The sequence below is a fragment of the Schistocerca cancellata genome, chromosome 1 (assembly GCF_023864275.1).
Source record: "Schistocerca cancellata isolate TAMUIC-IGC-003103 chromosome 1, iqSchCanc2.1, whole genome shotgun sequence".
In the NCBI taxonomy this organism is placed as follows: Eukaryota; Metazoa; Arthropoda; class Insecta; order Orthoptera; family Acrididae; genus Schistocerca; species Schistocerca cancellata.
The window spans coordinates 426,902,942-426,929,994 of NC_064626.1; the positions used below are offsets into that span (position 1 = coordinate 426,902,942).

Here is a 27,053-nt window from a genome sequence, read left to right on the forward strand (position 1 = left end):
TAGAGGAGGTTTAAACACTGAATCTTTCACATAACCCAACAGAATGAAATTGCATGGGGTTAAGTCGGGAGAGTGTGGAGGCCATGACATGAATTGCTGATCATGATCGCCACCACGACCGATCCATCGGTTTTCCAATCTCCTGTTTAAGAAATGCCGAACATCATGATGGAAGTGCAAGGGAGCACCATCCTGTTGAAAGATGAAGTCGATGCTGTCGGTCTCCAGTTGTGGCATGAGCCAGTTTTCCAGCATGTCCAGATACACGTGTCCTGTAACGTTTTTTTTGCAGAAGAAAAAGGGGCCGTAAACTTTAAACCGTGAGATTGCACAAAACACGTTAACTTTTGGTGAATTGCGAATTTGCTGCACTAATGCTTGAGGATTCTCTATCGTCCAGATTCGCACATTGTGTCTGTTCACTTCACCATTAAGAAAAAATGTTGCTTCATCACTGAAAACACGTTTCGCACTGAACGCATCCTCTTCCATGAGCTGTTGCAACTGCGCCGAAAATTCAAAGCGTACGACTTTGTCATCGGGTGTCAGGGCTTGTAGCAATTGTAAACGGTAAGGCTTCTGCTTTAGCCTTTTCCGTAAGATTTTCCAAACCGTCGGCTGTGGTACGTTTAGCTCCCTGCTTGCTTTACTCGTCGACTTCCGCGGGCTACGCGTGAAACTTGCCCGCACGCGTTCAACCGTTTCTTCGCTCACTGCAGGCCGACCCGTTGATTTCCCCTTACAGAGGCATCCAGAAGCTTTAAACTGCGCATACCATCGCCGAATGGAGTTAGCAGTTGGTGGATCTTTGTTCGACTTCGTCCTGAAGTGTCGTTTCACTGTTATGACTGACTGATGTGAGTGCATTTCAAGCACGACATACGCTTTCTCGGCTCCTGTCGCCATTTTGTCTCACTGCGCTCTCGAGCGCTCTGGCGGCAGAAACCTGAAGTGCGGCTTCAGCCGAACAAAAGTTTATGAGTTTTTCTACGTATCTGTAGTGTGTCGTGACCATATGTCAATGAATGGAGCTACAGTGAAATTATGAAATCGCTTCAATCATTTGTAATAGCCCTGTATTACAATTAGAAACCAAGCGCTCAAATATTCCAACTTAATTCAACCATTACTCGAAAATTATAACACTTTAGCGACTTCCAAGAAAGTTAATAGATAGCTTCAAACCTTTATTTAGGGAACCTTTTTTTCGCTTACAGCCCCCACAGAATGATGGAAGGAAACAAGTTTATCACTCACTACATTTTCGCTGTTCATGTGATCGAACTTCAAACTTCAGCGTTCACTATGACGTTTAAATATTTTATTTCTTTACTACTAATGCTGTTCACGACACACTTTGCAGACAGTATCTGCATATATCACTAAACCCACCTGTAAAATTATATCACTGTACGGAACATAGTTCAGGGGGTATGACATGACACACACTTAGACATGTCAAAAACTAGCTTCTGCTAACATTGACATGCAGTAAACATCAGGTGTGACATTTTAATTTGTCACTTCTTTACTACTAATGCTATTCACAACACATTTTTCGTATAGTACCTACACAAATATCTGAATGCACCTACAACATAATGTCAATATACAGCAAATAGTTCAGGAGATATGACGTGAGATATAGTGAGATGCGTCAAAAACGTGCTTCTACTTAAAATGAAGGGCGGCAAATTACCTACACTACAATCATCCAATATTTCATAATGAAAGCACTTAGAGACTTCTAACAAACTTCATGTATAATTTCAGTCCTTTTCTAAACTTTGTCTCACTTACATGCTTATCGTCAAGAATAATGGAATTAGAGCACAATTATGATTGTTGCAGTGCATTGGGAAAAATCTTGACTGGTCTCAGCTCGGGCTTTATACTGGTACCACATATATTTAGGTGTTTCCGATTATTACATCAACTTATGAACGTTAAATATGGTTCATAAAATTATATAAAAAATTGCTTTGTTATTTGTTTAGCTTGGAGGAAGACATAAAAATGGAATGTATGATCATCATCACTGTCATCATCATATCTTCATCCCTTCAAGATGCAGAAACAGAAGAACTGGCAGTCGATGGCCTTGAAAATAACTGCCTTTTCTTCATGCAACTGAGATGATGCTCCTCACATACTGACTGGCAAGCAGACATCCATTCACTATTGAATTAATGTGCCTATTCCTATTTTTCACTTTTATAAGTTTCATCTTACTAACAACTCTTTCACAATTAGCAAGGAATTCCCTCTCACCAAGTAAAGTTTTTATGCTGAGCATGTTCGCCCAATATGTGCCCACTTCTGAACAGTTCTTAATATTTTCATCTATTTTCTACGATAGAAAGTTTCCTTCAGTCATCATCGATTTTTTATATATGGTTATCATCATCTAGAGAGACTATTCTTGACAATTTTGACATAAGAGGTGTAAGAGAAAGGGAGTATTTTCTCTTTACATGCTTGGAAGGGTCCTTTTAGCCGTCAAAACTGCAAGCAATGACAATAAAATCCCTACATCTGCAGTAAAAGTCTTTCACTGCATCCCATTCATTATATGTTTCTGGTTCTGCAATTGCCTTCAGAGCTTCAACTCCTAAATACATTTGGCTATCACCAAGAAACTCTGACCTGTTGTGGGGTCAGTGTCAATCAATTTATTGGTTACGACATACTGCTGGTCCATGTGGCAATGCAACATTTTCTTGAACCCTGTACTGTCTTTTAATGTAAGACAATAACAATAACTTTACCACTCTGGAAGTTCTTATTTAAATCTGTGAATTTGGGTAACAGAGAGGCCAAAATAAATAAAATAATTAACAAAAATTGTCATTGAGGGATTAGAGAATTTCTTCTGCCACAACCAGCACATCCTCTAGGAATTTAAAATGAAAATAGACATGCAATGCAGTCCACTGCTCTAAACTCCTCACTACAATAGCACACAAAGATAGCCATCTTGTTTGTGATGGATGCAGCAATTTATAAATTTAGATATCTAAAAACTTTTGAAGTTCATGCCGTAGTGCCCGTCCCTTAGCACTAGCTTTAAAATTGTTATGGGTGTTCCAGCTAGGTACTTCCAACATCTGTGAAGACATTTACAGGCTTCACTGCCACATATATGTGAAGCGTGTGACAGATACATTTGAGAACAATTATCCGAGGACATTTTTCAGCCAGTCGAGTCGCAACAGAGTTTCTTGACCCCATATTAGAATTACTACCGTCAGAAGCAAATTCTAGAATATTGTTTTCAGAAACATTGTACTCAGAAAATGAAAGCATTAGGTTAGAATAAAAGCTTTTAATTATTGCACATTCCTTTGCTTTATCATATTCACCCTGATTAAAAATTTGATGAAGTTTCCAAAAGTTACTATCAATTTTATTTTTATCTTTGTCAAAATATCTAAAAACTACACAGGATGTTTTAACAGATCTTACATCTGTTGATTAATCAGTAAGAACACTGAATTTTGTATGTCTCAGTGTTTCTGCAAGTTCGTTCTTATGACTCACTCCTAACTTTCTCTACGATCTGGGAACACTTAATGTGAAGCAAATGTATACTGTCAGCGATTTTAGAAGCAAGATGGCAACTCTTAACCCCTAACTGGCACATCCAAAAATGTTAATACACAAGGTACACCTGGGTTGTCAGGACCCAGATAAATCCTGAACAGGTTTTAGAAGAAAATAAAATTTAAATATTAACTATTTAAGATGGTAGTATTAATGCTAATACAAAACTAGTTTCCTTATTTCTGGTCATCTCTTTCAGAAACTATATAAAAAGACAGTGAAGTAGTTAAAGCACAAAAAGTGAAAAACATACATTTGTCAAGTCCTACTCAAGAGCTACAAATACTAACCTTTATAACTGAAATTACACATTTACAATCAAAATGGACTGTGCTTCAGAGCTGTAAACCAAAAGAAAAGTTCAAATACGGTATAATGATTTCTGCAGGCATAGCTTCTGGGAAGATTCTGTGGTAACGTTTTCAGCTGAATGACATACTTGATTATTAAAATGGTAAAAAATTGCAGGAATTGTCTAAAAATCTCATGTTTTAGATAATGTATTGTTTTTACCAATTTAATTTAGTATTTTTACTCTTCCAAACCACCGAACCACTTTGAGCACAAAACACTGGAACATTCCAAACACAGTGGTGCTTGACATCTGGCACACTCTCGTGATGCTTTCCTATCTTTCTTAGATGGTCACATGGAGCACCTTCTTCTCTTAGATTTAGTAGGAGGAGCCTCTTTGCCGGCTTGGGATGTTCCTGGTGCCTCGTTAGGATTCATTCCTAAAATATCACAAATCGAATTTCTGACGTCTTTTCTCAGAAATGGAGAATCCAGTCTTCTTTTCATATGGTCACTTACAAGTTCTATTCCTAGTTGTATGAGGAATTCTCGATGAATAATATTCTTATCTTGTTTGCCATGGAGTAAAACAAAAGCATTTACACCAGCTATATCCAATATGGTATAGAAGATTGCCATAGGCTTCCGCCTTTTTCTTCTGAAAGTTGTATAATTATGAGTCTTTTCATCAAGAGCATCAATACCCCATTTTGTTCTATTGTAGTCGAATTTAATTTCAGGCTTATGGTCCACCTCACATTCACTTTAGTGCATTGTTGACATCATGTTCACTACCTTGTTCTTTTTTGGGATGTGTGAAAGTAGTGTTATACAGCCAGAGTATCCATAAATTGAGGAAGACTCATTTCTGCCTTTTGCTGCAGTTATGTTTAAGGGTAACTCAGCCTTATTCTTTCTTATAGTGCCAATATAAGTAAAATGGCATTTGGACAACTCATTAACCATTTATACACTTGAGAACCTGAGAATCAGTTGTCTCCAGACACATTTCTGTTGCTTCTTCTAATTGGTTCAACCAACTGCATGACAACTGCTGTTTGAATGAGCATACGCTGTGGGGTGGTTACAGCTGGTTTTCCACTATTAATTTCGGCGTTCAAACAGTAATGCATTTGGCACCAGCCAGGATGAATATTTTTATTCCATATTTCCTTTGCTTGGAAGGAATATATATCCTGAATGCACATCTGCCACAGATTCCAACAAACATTTCGTCCATGGTGACATATTCTCCAACGGGATAGTTTTCTTGGCAACCTTTTACAAATGAACTGAATAGCCAAGAGATGTGGTACACTTTATCTCTGGGTTTTCTGGTATCATGGGTTGTTGAATCATCAAAACGAAGACAATGCAATAAAAATAATAGACGTTTCAAGGGCATAGTTGTTCTACAAATTGGTCTACCAGTGCCATTTGTAGCAAACAAATCATCCAGATCTTCATTGTTTGATTTGAAGGCTCCCCAGAGATAACAAAGACCCATAACGGCCTTTATTTCCACTTTATCTGTTAAATTTTTAGACTCAGGCGGCAATGATATAATTTTTCGTTGGTTCTGAGTACTATCATTTTATCAGTGAAAAGTAGTTCCCAAAATGCTAGAGGGATCTTTTTGTTTACCTGTCTAGCTGGGCCATGTAATACAGGAAGATGAATTGGAGAGATGATATTGCTTTGTGGGATTCTTCCACGTATGCTGGGTGCTGTTGACCATTTGACTCTATTCCTCCCATAGATATTATTACCTGTAGATTGTCCTTCATTGCTGTCACTTTCAGTTTCATGTTGACTAGTTTCGCAATTGCTGTCACTTCCGCTTATATCATCAATATCACTGTCCAATGGTTCGTTCTGAGTATCGATGGTATCTTCCACACTCATTTTTATGAAATGTGGTACAATAAATCCAAAATATTGCAAGTGCTGTTAAGATGAAAAACTTCCACTGCAGTTACAACTGGGTCCTTGGGACCCGTATGCTTTTATAGATGCAAAACTAGCGAAGACACTTGTGACAATGCTGTGGGCTGATAGCCAACGGAATGTTGGAGAGTACATAGGAGTGCAAGTCAGTGTGCTGCACACATTGCAATGCTGGAAAAAAAAATTCTCTCGGGTCCCTAGGACCTAGGTGTACCAGTTAACTATGCCCTCCAGCTGATCTGCAACACTGAAAGGCAGATTGTGATATGCCACGAATCCCACCAATTTAATTATAGCAATGTGAGCCTGATTATTTAAAGTTACATCACTTGTAACTGATTTCACAAATGAACTCAAAATTGTCTGGCTTTTAGATAACACCATCCTCATATTTTTGACATGGTTTTCACTATAAGAATGTTTGTAACACATCCCAATTCAGGCACAAAAATTATTTTACAGGTTCTACATCTAGCCCTTTCACAGTTCGGTTCATCACTGCACAACCAACCATTACATTCAGGATTAGTTTTCAAGAATTTTCTGTATTTTTGAATTCGCTTCTTACAGTTAAACACGACCACTACTACAATCTTCTGTTTCCATTGACACAATTTTGCATACTTAACACTTTACAAATCGCTCTGTCCTCATCTGAACCAGCATGTCAACTGTAATCGTTTTCGCTTACATATGAGCGCCGCGCAGGATGCATACCAGTCGATACAGTTAATTCCCCGGAGGTTTCACCTAAGGGAATAAGCAAAGTTGACTAATGACGCTTAACGTAATCAAATTGGGGAATACAATGGCTGCACAGATGGGCATGTAGGCTGCTCAAAATCATACTTGTGGAATAAATTGTCAAAAACTAAATTAAAATAATACAAAAGATAATACAAAAGATGAAACCTTTACAATAGTAAGCCTTTTAACAGATCGTATAACAGATGTGCGATCCGAGCGTGAAAGGTACGTTCGTGCAACATCTCTGGAGAGTAGTGGGTGCGTCATACTATTTTCGTAGAACATCGTTGAGTAAAAATCTGGGAATCGAGAGCAATCAGTGAAAACGGTGAAGATGGCGCCGACTGGTGGTCGGGTGCAGAGTGTTATATTATGTTTTAGTTTTTTGATGGTTTTTCTTCAGTGTTCCGCTTACAGGAAATGTGAGTGTAATCTATACTGGAATCTGCAATGATGGGAGAAAATTTGTGTGCTGTGCTACACAATTGTCTAATTTGTACCAATGTTTACAAGTTTTGACAGCTCATATAATCCAGTTCACAACAAAATACCGGGAATAAATATGATGTTTTTATAATTTTGGTGTTAATGAAAGTTTATTGCTAGGCTAAATATGTCAGCAAATGAATTGGCAGAGCAGGCGTATGGCGTATAGTAGTGTTGCTGGTAGTTGTTGACGCTGTCTTCCCTGAAGAATTTTTAACTTTGCGCAGGCCAGCGGTGAAATATTTGTTTTTCAGTGATTAATCATTCTGGTGATAGTTGTGTAAAGTGATATACAATGTTGATCGGGTGGTTTGTTTTGGTGTGCAGTGTATTGATCAAGTGCATACTGAATAACTTGAAATAATGTTGACAGCATTATAATGAAGTTAAAAATTTGAATGTGCGAGCGGCAGCATTACTACTAAGTTATTCTCATTCTGATTTTTTTCTTCCAGATAGTTTAGGGAATGACAAGGTTTGTTCACACGTGAAGAAACAAACAATTAAACTTCCTCCAGAAAATGGAATTTTAATTACTGAACAGCGAACATTTGATAAGTGGTCTGGATACAAAGAATTTCGCTGTAAGTTTAAAGTTGAGCTTCTAGATGAAGGAGATTTGTTTGCGGTGATACAAAATGTAACTTTTAGAAAGGATCCAGTTACTGGTGAATGCATCGATTATGTACAGGTAATTAGTTGTTCAGCGCTAGAATATGTTTTGACTTGTTTATATGTAGTTATCCTAGAGGTTTTGAGTCTAATAAAATGGGGTTCGATACGATATATTTTACAAATATAAAGAGTAGTGTTTTGGAAACCATTGTTGTTGTTATTATCTGTTTTATGTTGCGTTTCAGTTTTTTTTCTTTGTATCTATGACTAGACATTTGTTTAATTCTTTTTCATGCATTTTGGATGCTTTATTATTTATTGTGAAGAGCGAAGTAGGCAGCACAGTAGTATTTGCTCGTAAATTTGGAAATGAAATAAGTGCCAATTTTTCATTGTCGCACAGTTCAGTAAAACAATGACTGACTAAGAGGATACAGTGGTGTATCTTATTTACACCAAAACATGAAGTAACAGATTATAGCATCTATTAAATCAATGAAGTTCGACTTTAAATGAAAAATGGAATAGGTATTGGTATAGAATTAAGTTGTTAGCTAGTTATATATATATATTAAATCTGTTTCATCTGTGGATGTAAGTGTTGGAGAAACTTCTGCTTACAAATGATAAAGTGAATTTTGTTTGGCCTCTGCAACATCTATGTCTACACTCTGCAAACCACTGTGAAGTGCATGGCAGAGGGTACGTCCAAATGTACCAACTATTAGGGTAACTTCCTGTTTAGTCACGTATGTAGTGCAGGAAGACTGATTGTTTTAATGCCTCTGTGCATGAAGTAGGTATAATCTACATCACTTCAGGCAGCGGGGTTACCTTCATAGTTTCGGATGTTACTGAATTTAGCGTATGTTAACATTCAGGAGTAAGTAAGAAAAATACTTTTTTGTATTCTCAAAAAAAAAAAAAAAACCAGAGATTCAAGCCTCCAAAGATAACATTGCGAACATCATTTTCAAGATACGAATTTCGAAATTTTTTTTTAAAATGCTGTATCTCTGTAACAGTTATAGATATTTTGTTAGAGTTGTTTTTATTTGAAAGATAATTGCTTTATGATTACAGTAGTATCCTTTGTTTGGACATTACTGTCGCCTTTTGAAATTTTTTAAATAATTTACAGAAAAATTTCTTTTTTCATAAATGACAACCAGAAAAGTTAGATTTTTTCTGTTGATTAGTACCGTGTAGTACTGTATTCTCTGTAAAGGAGGGCTTCCACTTTAAAGTTGGACAGGTTTCATTTTAAAAATTCATAACGGAACCGTCCGATTCCACCCCACTGCTTTCACCATCAATATGGTGGAAATGACCATTCACACCAACTCCCATACCGCTCCTATGACGTCATCAAGTAAACCACCAAACACATATTCCTCCAAAAATATAATCAAGCTAATGGGACAAGCGGGGGAAATTGGGGGTTTTTAGATGGGGGACAAACTAAATATAAACACACGCCACTACACCAAACGACAAAAAACACTAAAATTACAAGACCACACAACCTTCCCAAATTCCACTACACACAAAATCCACTGGGATCGATTACTTCCCTTGACATATATAGGTCAACAGAAACAACCGATACCAAACTATAAATCTCAAAACTTTCACCACCACCACACTTCATCCTACCATACAAAAAAAAAACCTCATTTCTTCACGACACACTGAACACATCATGACTTCAGCCAATATGCCGAATAGCTGAAGAAATTTTATTAGAGGCAATGCACTGTTTCCCCCATCATCGCTGACAACTGAAAACTGTTTTAACCTTGTCAGTCATATCCATACCTACCAAAGACATTAACAAAGCAATTTGCCAAAATTCACACATGATGAACAGAAAAAAAACTACAATAACGTCAACATAACAAAACCAAAATCGTTAACTTACTTAAATATATTTCGCTGAAAGCACAGTCACCACCGATACCACACAGGTGCAATGCTATCACGCAAATGAACCCCACACGCCATATAGCATGCTACCCATAAAGACACCACCAGAGAGAACCACTGACTGCAACAATACACCACCTATGAACACGCCACACACACAAAGTATACAAAAAAACATCACCTAACACACAACACCTAAACACACCACCAGAGATCACCACCGATCACAACAAAACGACACCTACAAACACACCATTCTCACAAACTAAACTCCACGCCGTCATGATGTCACACACCACAACAGCCTTACGTCACGGGTCAAAGCCGATGGGTGGAATCGGACGCTTCCATTGACCCCTTTCAAGGGTAGTGTATGTCTTCAATTAAGTTGTTTCTTACAAATTTCTTTGTTTCATTGTTTATTTATACTGTCTTTGTTGCAGTTATCTCTTATCACTTTCTTTGTTGCAGTTATCTCTTATCACTTTCTTTGTTGCAGTTATTTCTTTTCACTTTCATTGTTGCAGATATTTCTTACACTGTGTTGTAGTTTCTTGTCAGTTTCTTTGTTGTGGTTGTTCACTGCAGGTTTCTTTATTGTAGTTGTTCAGTGCTAATTTGTTTACTGAAGAGGCTTCTAAGAAATCTGAGACCATCCAGTGAGCTCTGCATTTTCGTGAGGAATTTGCCAGTTGAACATTTGCAATGTGTTTTGTCAAAAGGACTGTCTTGTGACTGGGGCCATGAGAGAGTGAAGTGTGCTGACTATTTGCGTACCACAAAAGAGTGATAAGACTTTGTGCGGGGTGGGAATACGTATTTTTATTTGAAGATTCTGTTTAAAAGTGAAGACGTTTCCAGTGACAACTTTTTGTGTTCAATATATTTTGACAGAATAACAACAGTAGAGGAAGAATTAGGTACCCTGAATCAGTCAACTACAGAGGTACGTGTTAGCCAGGGCTAACACATATAAAGTGGTCCAGTGATGGTTGCTTGACCATTTTTACATATTTTAATTTTTTTAATGTGAATGCCCTATATTTGAGAAGTTCAAAACAGTTTTTTAAAATAATTTATCTTGCACCTTTACTGGATGGCGGCCATTTTTATTTGTAGGCGTGTGACTATCTTTCAGTCTGGAGACATTAGCGAAAATTTTAATGTCTCTGCACTGGAGTAAGTTACAACATTGCAATTGACATGATTGTTTTTAGAAGAACTTACTTGAAATTTGCATTGCCTATTACACAAAATACCCTAAGTTCAAAATTACTGTCAAAGTTTGGTATCCAAATTTTCAAAAATCAACTTTTTAGGCCCAAAAATAACAAACAAGAAGTGATTTATGAGAGTCTATTTTTTTCCTATAGTTAGATATGATACACTCCTAGCCTCATATAGTACAAAAACACGTAACAAATGTTTCCTTGATTTTTATGAGTTTTTTAAATTTGAAAATTTTCATTTTTTGTAAAGTTTGGGGTTAGTTATCTCATATACTGTAAAAATTTCAACATTGATATCTGACTGTGAACAAAGATATGAATTTTTGAAAATGCGGAAATAATTCACGTTACTCAACAACTGATCTTATGGCTGTTGCCTATTTAAATGGTTTATTGTTTCATTGTAATAAAGTTTAATTGTGACATATATTTAGTTAACACTATCACCATAGTTTATTTATTTTTAATAATGCAATATTAGACAATAGGAGCTTTCGCTTTTGTTCTGTGGTAATAAAAATGCTCATTTAAGTTCATTGTTATTGTCAGTAAAGAAGTTCATTATTGCTGGGTGTGGCATTGTAGAAGTACATTATTGCTGGGTGTGGCATTGTTGTAGTGAGTCCGTTCTGAAACCTCTGTTACAGTGGATGTACATACTTCATTGAGAGTGTAGAATGTATTATGTGCTTTGTTCTGTGTGTAATTTGTAATTAATTTTGAGTTAACATGGATGAACAGTGCTCTGTTGGACAGATAGCGAGTGAAATGTGTCATAAAGCAGTTTACAGTTCAGTTTCAAAAAACTTGAGAAATGTCGATGACTTTGATGAAGTTAGACAAACTTTGTTTAAATTTCAAGTAAGTTCTTCTATAATATCAGTGTGTGAGTATCATGAGAAGAAATATTTTCTGTAGTACGATGACATTTTTAGAAGAAAGTGCTGTGATCCACTTAAAAGTTCATAAAAAGCCTGTTACTAAAGGTTTGAGGGAAGTAAAACTTGAACATTTGTCCTTGTTATGTGAGAGTGAAACAGCTTTCCAAGTGAAATGCAATGTGATTCCTGGAAATTCCCTGTGCCCGCATTGTTACTCAAAAGTATTAGTTGTGAATCCAGAACCAGAATCGAGTAGCCTTATTAATGAATTTTTTATATTCCTAATGAGGAAGCTGTTAGCATATTGGATTTTGCTTGTTCTAAGTTAGATGTATCTCCTGCTTTGAAAATAATAAAATTAAGTAGCAGAAAAAGAATAGCAGCTGTAGAAAATAAGGTACAACAAATTTCAAACAAAATTAGAAAAGACTTGGAATCATGCTTTAATGATATAGATACCAACATTAATTCTAAAGAAGAAGAAAACCTACCACCAGCATCATCTGACACTGAATGTTTGAGCTTAATAGAGAAATTAAAAATTAAATGTTCAGTGACATCTAAAGAGGAAAAAGTTAAAATTTTAAGTTTGCTCCTTGACGCATGATTAAGAGAGAAAAATTAGTTCATGAATTCAACGTTTCTCTTCATGAATGCAATGTTTCTCATCATTTGGTTAAACTAACCCACAGTTATAACTGCATAATGAGTTTGTGTAATAAATGCCCTGGTAAGGAAACCTTTATTGAATTGTTTCATGAATATGATGAGGGAATGCCAGACAATATTTCTTTCAAACAGTGGGTCACAACTGACAGGGCAGAAATGATAAAAGTGGTTAAATCACAGGAAGAGTACTTGGAATCTATATTGATAACATACAAAAACTCAAACTTAATCATAGCTAACACTTGGTTTAAGAATCATGATAGAAGGTTGTATACATGGAAGAACCCTGGAGATACTAAAAGGTATCAGATATATTATATAATGGTAAGACAGAGATTTAGGGACCAGGTTTTAAATTGTAAGACATTTCCAGGGGTAGATGTGGACTCTGACCACAATCTATTGGTTATGACCTGTAGATTAAAACAGAAGAAACTGCAAAAAGGTGGGAATTTAAGGAGATGGGACCTGGATAAACTGAAAGAACCAGAGGTTGTACAGAGTTTCAGGCAGAGCATAAGGGAACAATTGACAGGAATGGGGGAAAGAAATACAGTAGAAGAAGAATGGGTAGCTTTGAGGGATGAAGTAGTGAAGGCAGCAGAGGATCAAGTAGGTAAAAAGACGAGGGCTAGTAGAAATCCTTGGGTAACAGAAGAAATATTGAATTTAATTGATGAAAGGAGAAAATATAAAATTGCAGTAAATGAAGCAGGCAAAAAGGAATACAAACGTCTTAAAAATGAGATCGACAGGAAGTGCAGAATGGCTAAGCAGGGATGGCTAGAGGACAAATGTAAGGATGTAGAGGCTTATCTCACTAGGGGTAAGATAGATACCGCCTACAGGAAAATTAGAGACCTTGTATGAACATCAAGAGCTCAGATGGAAACCCAGTTCTAAGCAAAGAAGGGAAAGCAGAAAGGTGGAAGGAGTATATAGAGGGTCTATACAAGGGCGATGTACTTGAGGACAATATTATGGAAATAGATGAAATGGGAGGTACGATACTGTGTGAAGAGTTTGACATAGCACTGAAAGACCTGAGTCGAAACAAGGCCCCCGGAGTAGACAACATTCCATTACAACTACTGACAGCCTTGGGAGAGCCAGTCCTGACAAAACTCTACCATCTGGTGAGCAAGATGTATGAAACAGGCGAAATACCCTCAGACTTCAAGAAGAATATAATAATTCCAATCCCAAAGAAAGCAGGTGTTGACAGATGTGAAAATTACCGAACAATCAGTTTAATAAGCCACAGCTGCAAAATACTAACACGAATTCTTTACAGACGAATGGAAAAACTAGTAGAAGCCGACCTCGGGGAAGATCAGTTTGGATTTCGTAGAAATACTGGAACACGTGAGGCAATACTGACCTTACGACATATATTAGAAGAAAGATTAAGGAAAGGCAAACCTACGTTTCTAGCATTTGTAGACTTAGAGAAAGCTTTTGACAATGTTGACTGGAATACTCTCTGTCAAATTCTAAAGGTGGCAGGGGTAAAATACAGGGAGCGAAAGGCTATTTACAATTTGTACAGAAACCAGATGGCAGTTATAAGAGTCGAGGGACATGAGAGGGAAGCAGCGGTTGGGAAGGGAGTGAGACAGGGTTGTAGCCTCTCTCCAATGTTATTCAATCTGTATATTGAGCAAGCAGTAAAGGAAACAAAAGAAAAATTTGGAGTAGGTATTAAAATCCATGGAGAAGAAATAAAAACTTTGAGGGTCGCCGATGACATTGTAATTCTGTCAGAGACAGCAAAGGACTTGGAAGAGCAGTTGAACGGAATGGATGGTGTCTTGAAGGGAGGATATGAGATGAATATCAACAAAAGCAAAACGAGGATAATGGAATGTAGTCGAATTAAATCGGGTGATGCTGAGGGAATTAGATTAGGAAATGAGACACTTAAAGTAGTAAAGGAGTTTTGCTATTTGTGGAGCAAAATAACTGATGATGGTCGAAGTAGAGAGGATATAAAATGCAGACTGGCAATGGCAAGGAAAGCGTTTCTGAAGAAAAGAAATTTGTTAACATCGAGTATAGATTTAAGTGTCAGGAAGTCATTTCTGAAAGTATTTGTGTGGAGTGTAGCCATGTATGGAAGTGAAACATGGACGGTAAATAGTTAGGACAAGAAGAGAATAGAAGCTTTTGAAATGTGGTGCTACAGAAGAATGCTGAAGATTAGATGGGTAGATCACATATCTAATGAGGAAATATTGAAAAGGATTGGGGAGAAGAGGAGTTTGTGGCACAACTTGACGAGAAGAAGAGACCGGTTGGTAGAACATGTTCTGAGGCATCAAGGGATCACCAATTTAGTATTGGAAGGCAGCGTGGAGGGTAAAAATCGTAGGGGGAGACCAAGAGATGAATACACTAAGCAGATTCAGAAGGATGTAGGTTGCAGTAGGTACTGGGAGATGAAGAAGCTTGCACAGGATAGAGTAGCATGGAGAGCTGCATCAAACCAGTCTCAGGACTGAAGACAACAACAACAACAACAACAAAAACTCAAAAGTAACCAATATGTTTCTAAAATCCAAAGTAAGTTTTTGAAGGGTGAAAAAGCACGTCATGAAACTGAATGCATAGTTCTAGCTGATTTTGCAGAAAATTTTACATGTATGATTCAGGATGCAATACAAGGGTACCAGTGGTTCAATGACCAGGCAAGAGTGCATCCATTTATTCTCTACTTTAAAAATGAGAAAGATGAAGTTTACAGTTCTTCAATTTGCATTCTAAGTGACTACTTGGAGTACAACACTTTGGCTGTACATGTCTTTCAAAAGTATGTAATAAATATAATCCCGGGAGCGGAAAGACTTACCTTGTCTGCCTGTGTCTGTATATGTGCGGATGGATAGGTGTGTGTGCGAGTGTATACCTGTCCTTTTTTCCCGTAAGGTAAGTGTTCCCAGGATTGGAATGACTCCTTACCTTCTCCCTTAAAACCCACAGCCTTTTGTCTTTCCCTCTCCTTCCCTCTTTCCTGATGAAGCAGCTATGGGTTGCGAAAGCTTGAATATTTGTGTGTGTGTCTTTTATTTTATTGTGTCTATCAACATATCAGCACTTTCTCGTTTGGTAAGTTAAAGCATCTTTGTGTTTTATATAAAGTACGTAATAAATTACATAAAAGAAAATTTTCCCGAAGTTGAGAAGCTGATGTACTTTTCAGATGGAAGTGGTAGTCAGTATAAGAACAAAAAGAATATTTGAAATCTGTGCAACCACAAAGGAGACTTTGGGTTGGAGGCTGAATGGCACTTGTTTGCATCTTGCCATGGTAAAAATGCATTTGATGGAGTGGGAGGTGCAACAAAACGTGAAGTAAGTAAAGCCAGCCTACAAAGACCAAGCACAGACCAAATTCTCACAGTACAGGACATGTATCTCTTCTGCAAGGATAATATTAAAGGCATTACCTATTTTCTGATCAAGAAAGAAGAAGTGGTTCTGTATATGAAAACAACACTTCAAACCAGATTTGAAAACTATAGCAATAAAAGGAATAAGGCATTTCCACAAATTCCTTGGCATTGGCATTGCTGTATAACACCAGAAATCGAAATTTATGAGGATCATTGTGTCAGTAAAATTACATCTGTCTTTAATGTTGAATGACATAGTGGCATGTGTGTATGATGGACAGTGGTGGTTTGCAGAGGTTGAAAAGATTGGAAAACAATGATGTTTTTGTGCATTTTTACCACCCTGCTGGCCCAAGAACATCATTCAAGAAATCTGCTAGTGACAAAGTTTGGATGACAGTGAAAAATGTTTGAAGGAAACTTTCAGTGCTTGGACGGTCTTATTCTATATCATAGAAGCTGTCAGAAGAAATAAGTGTTCTTAACATTCACCACCAGGTTTAGGAACAGTCGCATCTCGAAGGATGTTAACTGAAAATATTTATTTTAATTATGTCAAAATAATATAAATGTTAATTTCAGTGATGTTTCCACTTTTTGTATATAATTCAGTACCGTACTTCAATAATAATTGATTATATCCCAGCAATATCGCACATGAATAGGCAACAGCCATAAGATCACTTGTAGAGTAATGTGAATTATCTCCTCATTTTCAAAAATTCATAACTTTGTTCACAGTCGGATATCATTGTTGAAATTTTTACAGTACAGTGCTATCATATAGGTGTACAAACTGTGCAAAAATCATATTTTTATATTCAGTCCCACATGGGATAACTAACCCCAAACTTTACAAAAAATGAAAATTTTCAAATTTCAAAAATTCATAAATTAAGGAAACACTTGTAAGTGTTCTTGCTCTCTATGAGGCTAGTAGTGTATGATGTCTAACTGTAGGAAAAAATAGACTCTCATATATCACTCCTTGTTTGTTATTTCTGGGACTAAAAAGCAGATTTTTGAAAATTTGGATACCAAACTTTTGAGGTCATTTTGACTGGTTATTTTTGAATTTAGGGTATTTTGTGTAATAGACAGTGTTGTAGAGGACACTTTTCTAAAAACAATCATGTCAATTGCGATATTGTAACTTAACCCAGTGCTGAGATATTCATATTTTTGCTTACGTCTCTAAACTGAAACATCGTCGCGCACTTACAAACGAAAATGGCTGCCATTCAGTAAAGGTGAAAGGTAATTTTTTTAAAAAAACTGTTTTGAACTAATCAATTATAGGGTAATACATATAAAAAATTACAATATGTAAAAATGGTGAAGCAACCAACTTAATTTTTATTGGACCACTTCGTTTGGATTGACCCCCCCCCCCGACCCCCCCCCCCCCCCCCCCCCCGCCCCCGTTAAGAAAATGTGGTCAGTGAAGTAGGCATATGCTCTATGGATCAATAAAGTGCAGAGAAATGACTAAAGCTATGGATGAATACACTACAGCAAAACTGACCACACTCTTCAAAGTAGAAATTCCATCTTCAGAAGAAAATGAACCAAAGCACTCTTCCACTGCTTGCCACGAATTGTTCACAAATATTAATTCAGCTCTTGAATATTGTGCATCCTACAGTGAAAAGGTGCAAGTTTTAACTATTATTCCAGAGACATTTTCAAAGAAAACAATTTTGAACCATGTTCCATCAGTCTCAAAGTACAAGGAAGACAAAGCAACATATCTGAGGTCTGTAAAAGGAGTCTGTGGAAGACCAGATCCCTATAATGGTCATCCTGTAGAACCAGCTCAATTTAAAATAGTGCAGTCATTTCATCTGGAAGATAAATGGGACGTTATTGCCAGAATGCCAACAAAAAAGACACTATAACTGTAACAGTTGAAAATCAAAAAGTTTTGAAAGTGAAGAGGTACATGACTCAGAGTATTAAAGAAACTTTTGCAATTTATAAGACCAACTATACAACTTCACATATTGGAAGATCAAAATGTTATGCACTACGACCTAAATAGGTAGTTCCACACCCACCTAGAGATGTCTGTTTATGTGTGTACTGCACAAATTTAGAACTTTGTGTCATAACTTTGAAGAACTTACTGGAACACGTGACATGACATCTTGATTGGGCATGTGAAGTCATTAGTAGTCTGTGACGCAAAGCGAGAGACTTGTTTGTTTCAAGAATGTGGTGACTGCCCTGGAAAGGGACAACTGTCTTTGCAGACGTGTGGCCTGGAAGATGTGGCAGATAACTCTGCGTAACTTACATATGCGACATGAGAGGATAATAAACTAATTAATAAAACTGTTGCCTTTGATAGTTCCATTGGTGAACTTTGTAAATGGTCAGTGAAAGCACTAACACACCAGCATCGGAAGAAATTGCAACAAAAACATATTGCAGAAGTGAAAGGGTGTGTACAGGCTGACGAACTATGTTCAGTGGTTCACTTTGATTTTGCTGAGAACTGGTCTGTAATTCTCCCACAAGAAGTGCAAGGGTATCATTGGAGTAACGACAAGGTTTCAGTTTTTACAGGAGCGACGTATTTTCAAAACAAGACGAGTGTTGCAGTTACAAGTGATGACACAGGACATGACTCAGCACAAGCTTCGCTAGCAATGCGCAAAATTCTTCAACTGCAAACAGGGGCAGAGAAGATCATCATTATTTTTGATGGTTCTCCTAGTCATTTTAAAAATTGTTACCAGCTGTTTGAACTAAGTCACCTGTGCCAACTGACAGAATATACAGTGCTACTGGCCATGGGAAGGGGCCTTGTGATAGCATAGGAGGCCTGCTGAAAACACCATGCTACCAAACATAATCTTTCCAGACCAAATACAACTACTATTCAGAATGCTGAGGATTGTAAGAGAGTTGTGAAAGCTTTCACATCCACTTCCCTCAGTCTTTTGTCCAAACAGGAAATTGAATTCTGTGAGAAGAAAAAGAAGAATGGTCCAAACAAACCACTCAAAGTGATGGGCGAACTTATATTGCACCCACTTTAAAGAGCAAGAATAAAGAAATTTCAATCATTCGACAAACACCTCAGAAACAGCAGGATAACATTCAGATTAACAACCTGAGAAGAGGAATGTTTGTGGTGTGCTTGTGTATGACTGTGACTGGTGGATTGCAGATATTATAGACACCAGTTATGAGTTAAACAAAATTGTAGCGAATTTTATGCTACCATATGGACAGCTGCTGGGTATAGGTTTCCAGCTGAAGGATAGCAACAACGCCATCAGTGCTGACTTCCTGTTCATAATGTTTTGAAGATTGTAAATGCTCCGGTTCCTATTGGTTCACCAGGAAGACATCACTCTATATCAAAGGAAGATACTGAAGCAGTAGAACACATTTTTAGTTCATTGACTGGCTAATTTCTGTACAAAACAAAGGAGGATACTGAAGTAGTGGAACACATTTTTGGTTCATTGACTATAAGGCTAGGTTTTGATTTTTATGAGCCTGTTATGTGATAATGTGGTAATAAAACAAGTTTTCTGTACGGCAAAAATTTCAGTTGTTTATAAAACCTGTTTAACCTAAAAGTGGAAGCTCTCCTTTTCAGGGAATGTAGAACTATATGGTACTAATCAACAGAAAAAAATCACAGTTTTATGGATTGGCATTTTTGAAAAAAAAAAAATTTCCATAAATTATAAAAAAAAAAAGTTCAGAACACTATAGTGAAAGCTGTAAGTAAAAGAAGAGATAAGTCCAATGGAAGATTTCTTAGTAAGCATAAAGCAATCATCTTTCAAATAAAAAAAAACACATAAAATGTCCCAGAGATGAATCATTTAAAAATTTTCCAAAATTCGCATTTTCAAAATGGTGTGCACAGTGTCATCTTTGGAGGACTGTACCTCAGAGCAGAAACTTTTTGGAGGAAACAAAAAAAATATGTTTTCCTTACTTAGTCCTCCATCTTAACATATGCTAAATTCAATAATATCTGAGACTATGGAGATAAGATTCTTTCCTAGCCTGCCTGAAGGGATATGGACTATGCCAATTATTGTTCTGATCTTATCCTTATGATCCCTATGTGGGTGATACTTAGGGAGTTGTAGTCTATCCATAAAGTAATCAGTTAAAGTTGGTTCTTGAAACTTTCTTGGAATAGTTTACGTTTGTCTTAAAGAGTATGCCAGTTAAATTTCTTCAGTATCTCTGTTAGACTCTCCCATGCGTTAAACAAAATTAATAACTATTCTTGACTTTTTGGAATATAGAAAATCAACTTCAGCAGTTGTGGTCCAAACAATGATTTGTTAAATATGTAAAACATAAAACATTTTCTGACAGCTGATACAAGATTTATTTTTATCAAAACTCTGATATTATTTAAAAATAAAAAGAAGGAGCAGCATCCTGAGTTTTGATAGATATTGGATGTTTAACACACATCACATCATTGATCATAAAGTCATTCAAATCAGATTATGTAAACTGACAACCTATAGTAAGGCTGCCTCATGAAACTACAGATCCAAATTTAATTGAAACATTTTCATTACACTTTAGGGTGTCAAATTACCATCTGTAAATAACAATTATTCTAGCCACACTAATATTAATTTAAAATGTACATGTTCAGCGGTGAAGATCCGTGAAACTATCGATGAAACTTCTTAAGAGTATATCTGTTTTTAATCCACCGTGACAAATTATATTCTCTTAACTTCATATCTGTATCATTAAAGTAATGCATTCTGCCTAATGATGTCAATTGTGTACACAAACAGCACATAAAATGTTTTCCTGAGGCACGAAACAAGAGTATTCCTTTTCAGGCCCAAAGAATATTACTGCTGATCCAGGTTTTTCTCTGCCCACCTGAATCAGCAGTAATAAAGTAGTTCAATGTCCCCTTCTTCATCACAGACATTTCTCATGAAGGCAAAGTACCACCTGTCATCGCACACAGCTACTACAAAAGAATCTTGTTGAGGACAAGTGCAAGTCCATTGTGGGGCATTTTCATTGAATGAAAAAATCAAGGAAGGCTTTTCAGAAGAAGTTACTCTTGCAATCTCTAAATAATCACAAGAAAGTGGTTTGTAATTGTGAAAATTCCTGGTAAAAGGTACTGTACAGGTTGTCGAAAATCTCTTCTTGAGGTTTTTGCATAGGAAATCTACATTGACTTTCTCTAAGAAATGAAAAAAAAATTGTCAGTATTAGGTTTGCAAAAATTGTAAACATCAGATGCAGTTGTTATTTGTGCATAATTTGCTAGTTGAAGACAAGCTTTTCTCAATACATTTTTTATAGTTCTTCCCAAACCATCGCACACAGATTTTCGTGGCTAGGAATGCTCAGCATCAGTAGAAAAATCGTTTTTGTGCGTCACATAAATTTTTAAAGCTTTTTCTATTCTTATATTGAGCAGCACATCCATTAGTGAAATAAAGCACTTTCTTCACTTGTGGGTAATGCTCTGCCAGCCACTTAACCAACTCTTTCCGGACACCATTTACAAATCCTACATGATGTTCCATATCATCACTTATAAAGCAGTGGTTCACTATTACCAATTTACTTTTTTCATTTACCACATAAACACACACAGGATGGATTGTGCATATGCTTCTTGTCCAGGGGTAACTCTGAATTTCATAACTGTAGTTTGCAGCACAGTCCATTAACAGAGTTACTTTTTCTGGGGTTAGATTTCCTTTCAATTTTTTCAGTGATTTTGACTGACTCTCAGATATAAATAAGTGTGGTTTAAGTGCCTGTAATTTTGTTACCAACAAGTTGGTGTATTCATCAACAATTGCAAACTGCTTTAGCAGTTCTGCCCGATGATCTGTGTTTATCCACTGGCTGAACTCAATTTCATCATCAGCATCTTTGTAAGCTTATTTCTGTGTTAATAATTCTGACAGATTGTCATCTGTGGGACAATTGTCATCTGTGGGACAATTGTCACAGTGATTAAGCATGCACAGTTTTCAGAATTAAGTGCAAGAGATGTAATAAGTTCTTTGTATGTTTCTTCAATGTGTTCCACATCCACAAGCAGTCTTACATTTTTATGGATAACACACACACACACACACTCTCGCTCTGCTCCGGGGCCAGATGCCATTCACGTTCAGATGCTGGCACACCTTTCTCCGGCAGGCAAAAGCTTCCTTCTTCGTACCTACAATCGCGTCTGGACCGAAGGTCCAGTCCCCATGCGTTGGCGTGACGCCGTCGTTGATCCTATACCCAAACCCGGGGAGGATAGACACCTTCCTTCTAGTTATCGCCCCATTTCTCTTACAAGCTGTGTCTGTAAGGTGATGGAGCGCATGGTTAACGCTCGGTTAGTTTGGATTCTTGAATCTCGACGGCTACTTACCAATGTTCAATGCGGCTTTCGTCGCCGCCGCTCCGCTGTTGACCACCTTGTGACCTTGTCGACATTCATCGTGAACAACTTTTTGCGAAAGCGCCAAACGGTCGCCGTCGCCGTGTTCTTCGATTTGGAGAAGGCTTATGATACCTGTTGGAGAGGAGGTATCCTCCGCACTATGCACAGGTGGGGTCTACGCGGTCACCTGCCCCTTTTTATTGATTCCTTTTTAACAGATCGAAAGTTCAGGGTACGTGTGGGTTCCGTATTGTCCGACGTCTTCCTCCAGGAGAACGGAGTGCCTCAGGGCTCCGTCTTGAGCATAGCCCTTTTTGCCATAGCGATCAATCCAATTATGGATTGCATTCCACCTAATGTCTCAGGCTCTCTTTTTGTCGATGACTTCACGATCTACTGCAGTGCCCAGCAAACATGCCTCCTGGAGCGCTGCCTTCAGCGTTGTCTAGACAGCCTATACTCATGGAGTGTGGCAAATGGCTTCCAGTTCTCTGAAGTGAAGACGGTTTGCATCAACTTGTGGCGATATAAAGCATTCCTTCCGCCATCCTTACATCTCGGTCCCGTTGTTCTCCCATTCGTGGAAACAATTAAGTTTTTAGGGCTCACACTGGACAGGAAACTTTGTTGGTCTCCGCACATCTCTTATTTGGCTGCTCGTACACGTTCCCTTAATGTCCTCAGAGTTCTTAGTGGTTCATCTTGGGGAGCGGATCGCACTGTCCTGCTTCGCTTGTATCGGTCCATAGTCCGATCAAAGCTGGATTATGGGAGCCTCGTCTACTCGTCTGCTCGGCCATCCCTCTTACGCCGTCTCAACTCCATCCACCATAGGGGGTTATGTCTTGCGACCGGAGCTTTCTACACTAGTCTTCATCTACATCTACATCTACATTTATACTCCGCAAGCCACCCAACGGTGTGTGGCGGAGGGCACTTTACGTGCCACTGTCATTACCTCCCTTTCTTGTTCCAGTCGCGTATGGTTCGCGGGAAGAACGACTGTCTGAAAGCCTCCATGCGCGCTCTAATCTCTCTAATTTTACATTCGTGATCTCCTCGGGAGGTATAAGTAGGGGGAAGCAATATATTCGATACCTCATCCAGAAACGCACCCTCTCGAAGCCTGGCGAGCAAGCTACACCGCGATGCAGAGCGCCTCTCTTGCAGACTCTGCCACTTGAGTTTGTTAAACATCTCCGTAACGCTATCACGGTTACCAAATAACCCTGTGACGAAACGCTCCGCGCACCTTTGGATCTTCTCTATCTCCTCCGTCAACCCGATCTGGTACGGATCCCACACCGATGAGCAATACTCAAGTATAGGTCGAACGAGTGTTTTGTAAGCCACCTCCTTTGTTGATGGACTACATTTTCTAAGGACTCTCCCAATGAATCTCAACCTGGTACCCGCCTTACCAACAATTAATTTTATATGATCATTCCACTTCAAATCGTTCCGCACGCATACTCTCAGATATTTTACAGAAGTAACTGCTACCAGTGTTTGTTCCGCTATCATATAATCATGCAATAAAGGATCCTTCTTTCTATGTATTCGCAATACATTACATTTGTCTATGTTAAGGGTCAGTTGCCACTTCCTGCACCAAGTGCCTATCCGCTGCAGATCTTCCTGCATTTTGCTACAATTTTCTAATGCTGCAACTTCTCTGTATACTACAGCATCATCCGCGAAAAGCCGCATGGAACTTCCGACACTATCGACTAGGTCATTTATATATATTGTGAAAAGCAATGGTCCCATAACACTCCCCTGTGGCACGCCAGAGGTTACTTTAATGTCTGTAGACGTCTCTCCGTTGATAACAACATGCTGTGTTCTGTTTGCTAAAAACTCTTCAATCCAGCCACACAGCTGGTCTGATATTCCGTAGGCTCTTACTTTGTTTATCAGGCGACAGTGCGGAACTGTATCGAACGCCTTCCGGAAGTCAAGGAAAATAGCATCTACCTGGGAGCCTGTATCTAATATTTTCTGGGTCTCATGAACAAACAAAGCGAGTTGGGTCTCACACGATCGCTGGTTCCGGAATCCATGTTGATTCCTACATAGTAGATTCTGGGTTTCCAAAAACGACATGATACTCGAGCAAAAAACATGTTCTAAAATTCTACAACAGATCGACGTCAGAGATATAGGTCTATAGTTTTGCGCATCTGCTCGACGACCCTTCTTGAAGACTGGGACTACCTGTGCTCTTTTCCAATCATTTGGAACCTTCCGTTCCTCTAGAGACTTGCGCTACATGGCTGTTAGAAGGGGGGCAAGTTCTTTTGCGTACTCTGTGTAGAATCGAATTGGTATCCCGTCAGGTCCAGTGGACTTTCCTCTGTTGAGTGATTCCAGTTGCTTTTCTATTCCTTGGACACTTATTTCGATGTCAGCTTTTTTTTCGTTTGTGCGAGGACTTAGAGAAGGAACTGCAGTGCGGTCTTCCTCTGTGAAACAGCTTTGGAAAAAGGTGTTTAGTATTTCAGCTTTACGCGTGTCGTCCTCTGTTTCAGTGCCATCATCGTCCCAGAGTGTCTGGATATGCTGTTTCGATCCACTTACTGATTTAACGTAAGACCAGAACTTCCTAGGGTTTTCTGTCAAGTCGATACATAGAATTTTACTTTCGAATTCACTGAACGCTTCACGCATAGCCCTCCTTATGCTAACTTTGACATCGTTTAGCTTCTGTTTGTCTGAGAGGTTTTGGCTGCGTTTAAACTTGGAGTGAAGCTCTCTTTGCTTTCGCAGTAGTTTCCTAACTTTGTTGTTGTACCACGGTGGGTTTTTCCCGTCCCTCACAGTTTTACTCGGCACGTACCTGTCTAAAACGCATTTTACGATTGCCTTGAACTTTTTCCATAAACACTCAGCATTGTCAGTGTCTGAACAGAAATTTTCGTTTTGCCCTGTTAGGTGGTCTGAAATCTGCCTTCTATTACTCTTGCTAAACAGATAAACCTTCCTCCCTTTTTTTATATTCCTATTAACTTCCATATTCAGGGATGCTGCAACGGCCTTATGATCACTGATTCCCTGTTCTGCACTTACAGAGTTGAAAAGTTCGGGTCTGTTTGTTATCAGTAGGTCCAAGATGTTATCTCCACGAGTCGGCTCTCTCTTTAATTGCTCGAGGTAATTTTCGGATAGTGCACTCAGTATAATGTCACTTGATGCTCTGTCCCTACCACCCGTCCTAAACATCTGAGAGTCCCAGTCTATATCTGGTAAATTGAAATCTCCACCTAAGACTATAACATGCTGAGAAAATTTATGTGAAATGTATTCCAAATTTTCTCTCAGTTGTTCTGCCACTAATGCTGCTGAGTCGGGGGGTCGGTAAAAGGAGCCAATTATTAACCTAGCTCGGTTGTTGAGTGTAACCTCCACCCATAATAATTCACAGGAACTATCCACTTCTACTTCACTACAGGATAAACTACTACTAACAGCGACGAACACTCCACCACCGGTTGCATGCAATCTATCCTTTCTAAACACCGTCTGTACCTTTGTAAAAATTTCGGCAGAATTTGTCTCTGGCTTCAGCCAGCTTTCTGTACCTATAACGATTTCAGCTTCGGTGCTTTCTATCAGCGCTTGAAGTTCCGGTACTTTACCAATGCAGCTTCGACAGTTTACAGTTACAATACCGATTGCAGCTTGGTCCCCGCATGTCCTGACTTTGACCCGCACCCGTTGAGGCTGTTGCCCTTTCTGTACTTGCCCGAGGCCATCTAACCTAAAAAACCGCCCAGCCCACGCCACACAACCGCTGCTACCCGTGTAGCCGCTTGTTGCGTGTAGTGGACTCCTGACCTATCCAGCGGAACCCGAAACCCCACCACCCTATGGCGCAAGTCGAGGAATCTGCAGCCTACACGGTCGCAGAACCGTCTCAGCCTCTGATTCAGACCCTCCACTCGGCTCTGTACCAAAGGTCCGCAGTCAGTGCTGTCGACGATGCTGCAGATGGTGAGCTCTGCTTTCATCCCGCTAGCGAGACTGGCAGTCTTCACCAAATCAGATAGCCGCCGGAAGCCAGAGAGGATTTCCTCCGATCCATAGCGACACACATCATTGGTGCCGACATGAGCGACCACCTGCAGATGGGTGCACCCTGTACCCTTCATGGCATCCGGAAGGACCCTTTCCACATCTGGAATGACTCCCCCCGGTATGCACACGGAGTGCACTTTGGTTTTCTTCCCCTCCCTTGCTGCCATATCCCTAAGGGTCCCCATTACACGCCTGACGTTGGAGCTCCCAACTACCAGTAAGCCCACCCTCTGCGACTGCCCGGATCTTGCAGACTGAGGGGCAACCTCTGGAACAGGACAAGCAGCCATGTCAGGCTGAAGATCAGTATCAGCCTGAGACAGAGCCTGAAACCGGTTCGTCAGACAAACTGGAGAGGCCTTCCGTTCAGCCCTCCGGAATGTCTTTCACCCCCTGCCACACCTTGAGACGACCTCCCACTCTACCACAGGTGAGGGATCAGCCTCAATGCGGGCAGTATCCCGGGCAACCACAGTTGTAGTCCGATCGGGGGTTGCGTGGGATGAGCTAGCCGTCCCTGACAAACCCCCATCCGGACCCCCACAGTGATGCCCATTGGCAACAGCCTCAAGCTGTGTGGCCGAAGCCAACACTGCCTGAAGCTGGGAGCGAAGGGATGCCAACTCAGACTGCATCCGAACACAGCAGTTGCAGTCCCTATCCATGCTAAAAGCTGTTGTGCAAAGAACGTCTGAACTAATCTACAGAGAGCGCAAACAAATCGACACAAAATTTAAACGGTTATTAAAATACAAGATTGCCTAGTAAATGCAAT

General features: G+C 38.9%; 1 protein-coding gene across 1 annotated transcript in view; it reads left to right on the top strand.

Moving 5' to 3' along the window:
- Nucleotides 1-6,876: 6,876 nt before the first annotated feature.
- Nucleotides 6,877-27,053, top strand: part of LOC126176188 (uncharacterized) — a 48,490-nt gene continuing 28,313 nt past the window's right edge. Inside the window, exons 1-2 of the mRNA XM_049923333.1 lie at nucleotides 6,877-7,013; nucleotides 7,533-7,768. Coding sequence (XP_049779290.1) covers nucleotides 6,926-7,013; nucleotides 7,533-7,768 — 324 coding nt within the window. The 5' untranslated portion in view covers nucleotides 6,877-6,925. The remainder of the gene's footprint in view (nucleotides 7,014-7,532; nucleotides 7,769-27,053) is intronic.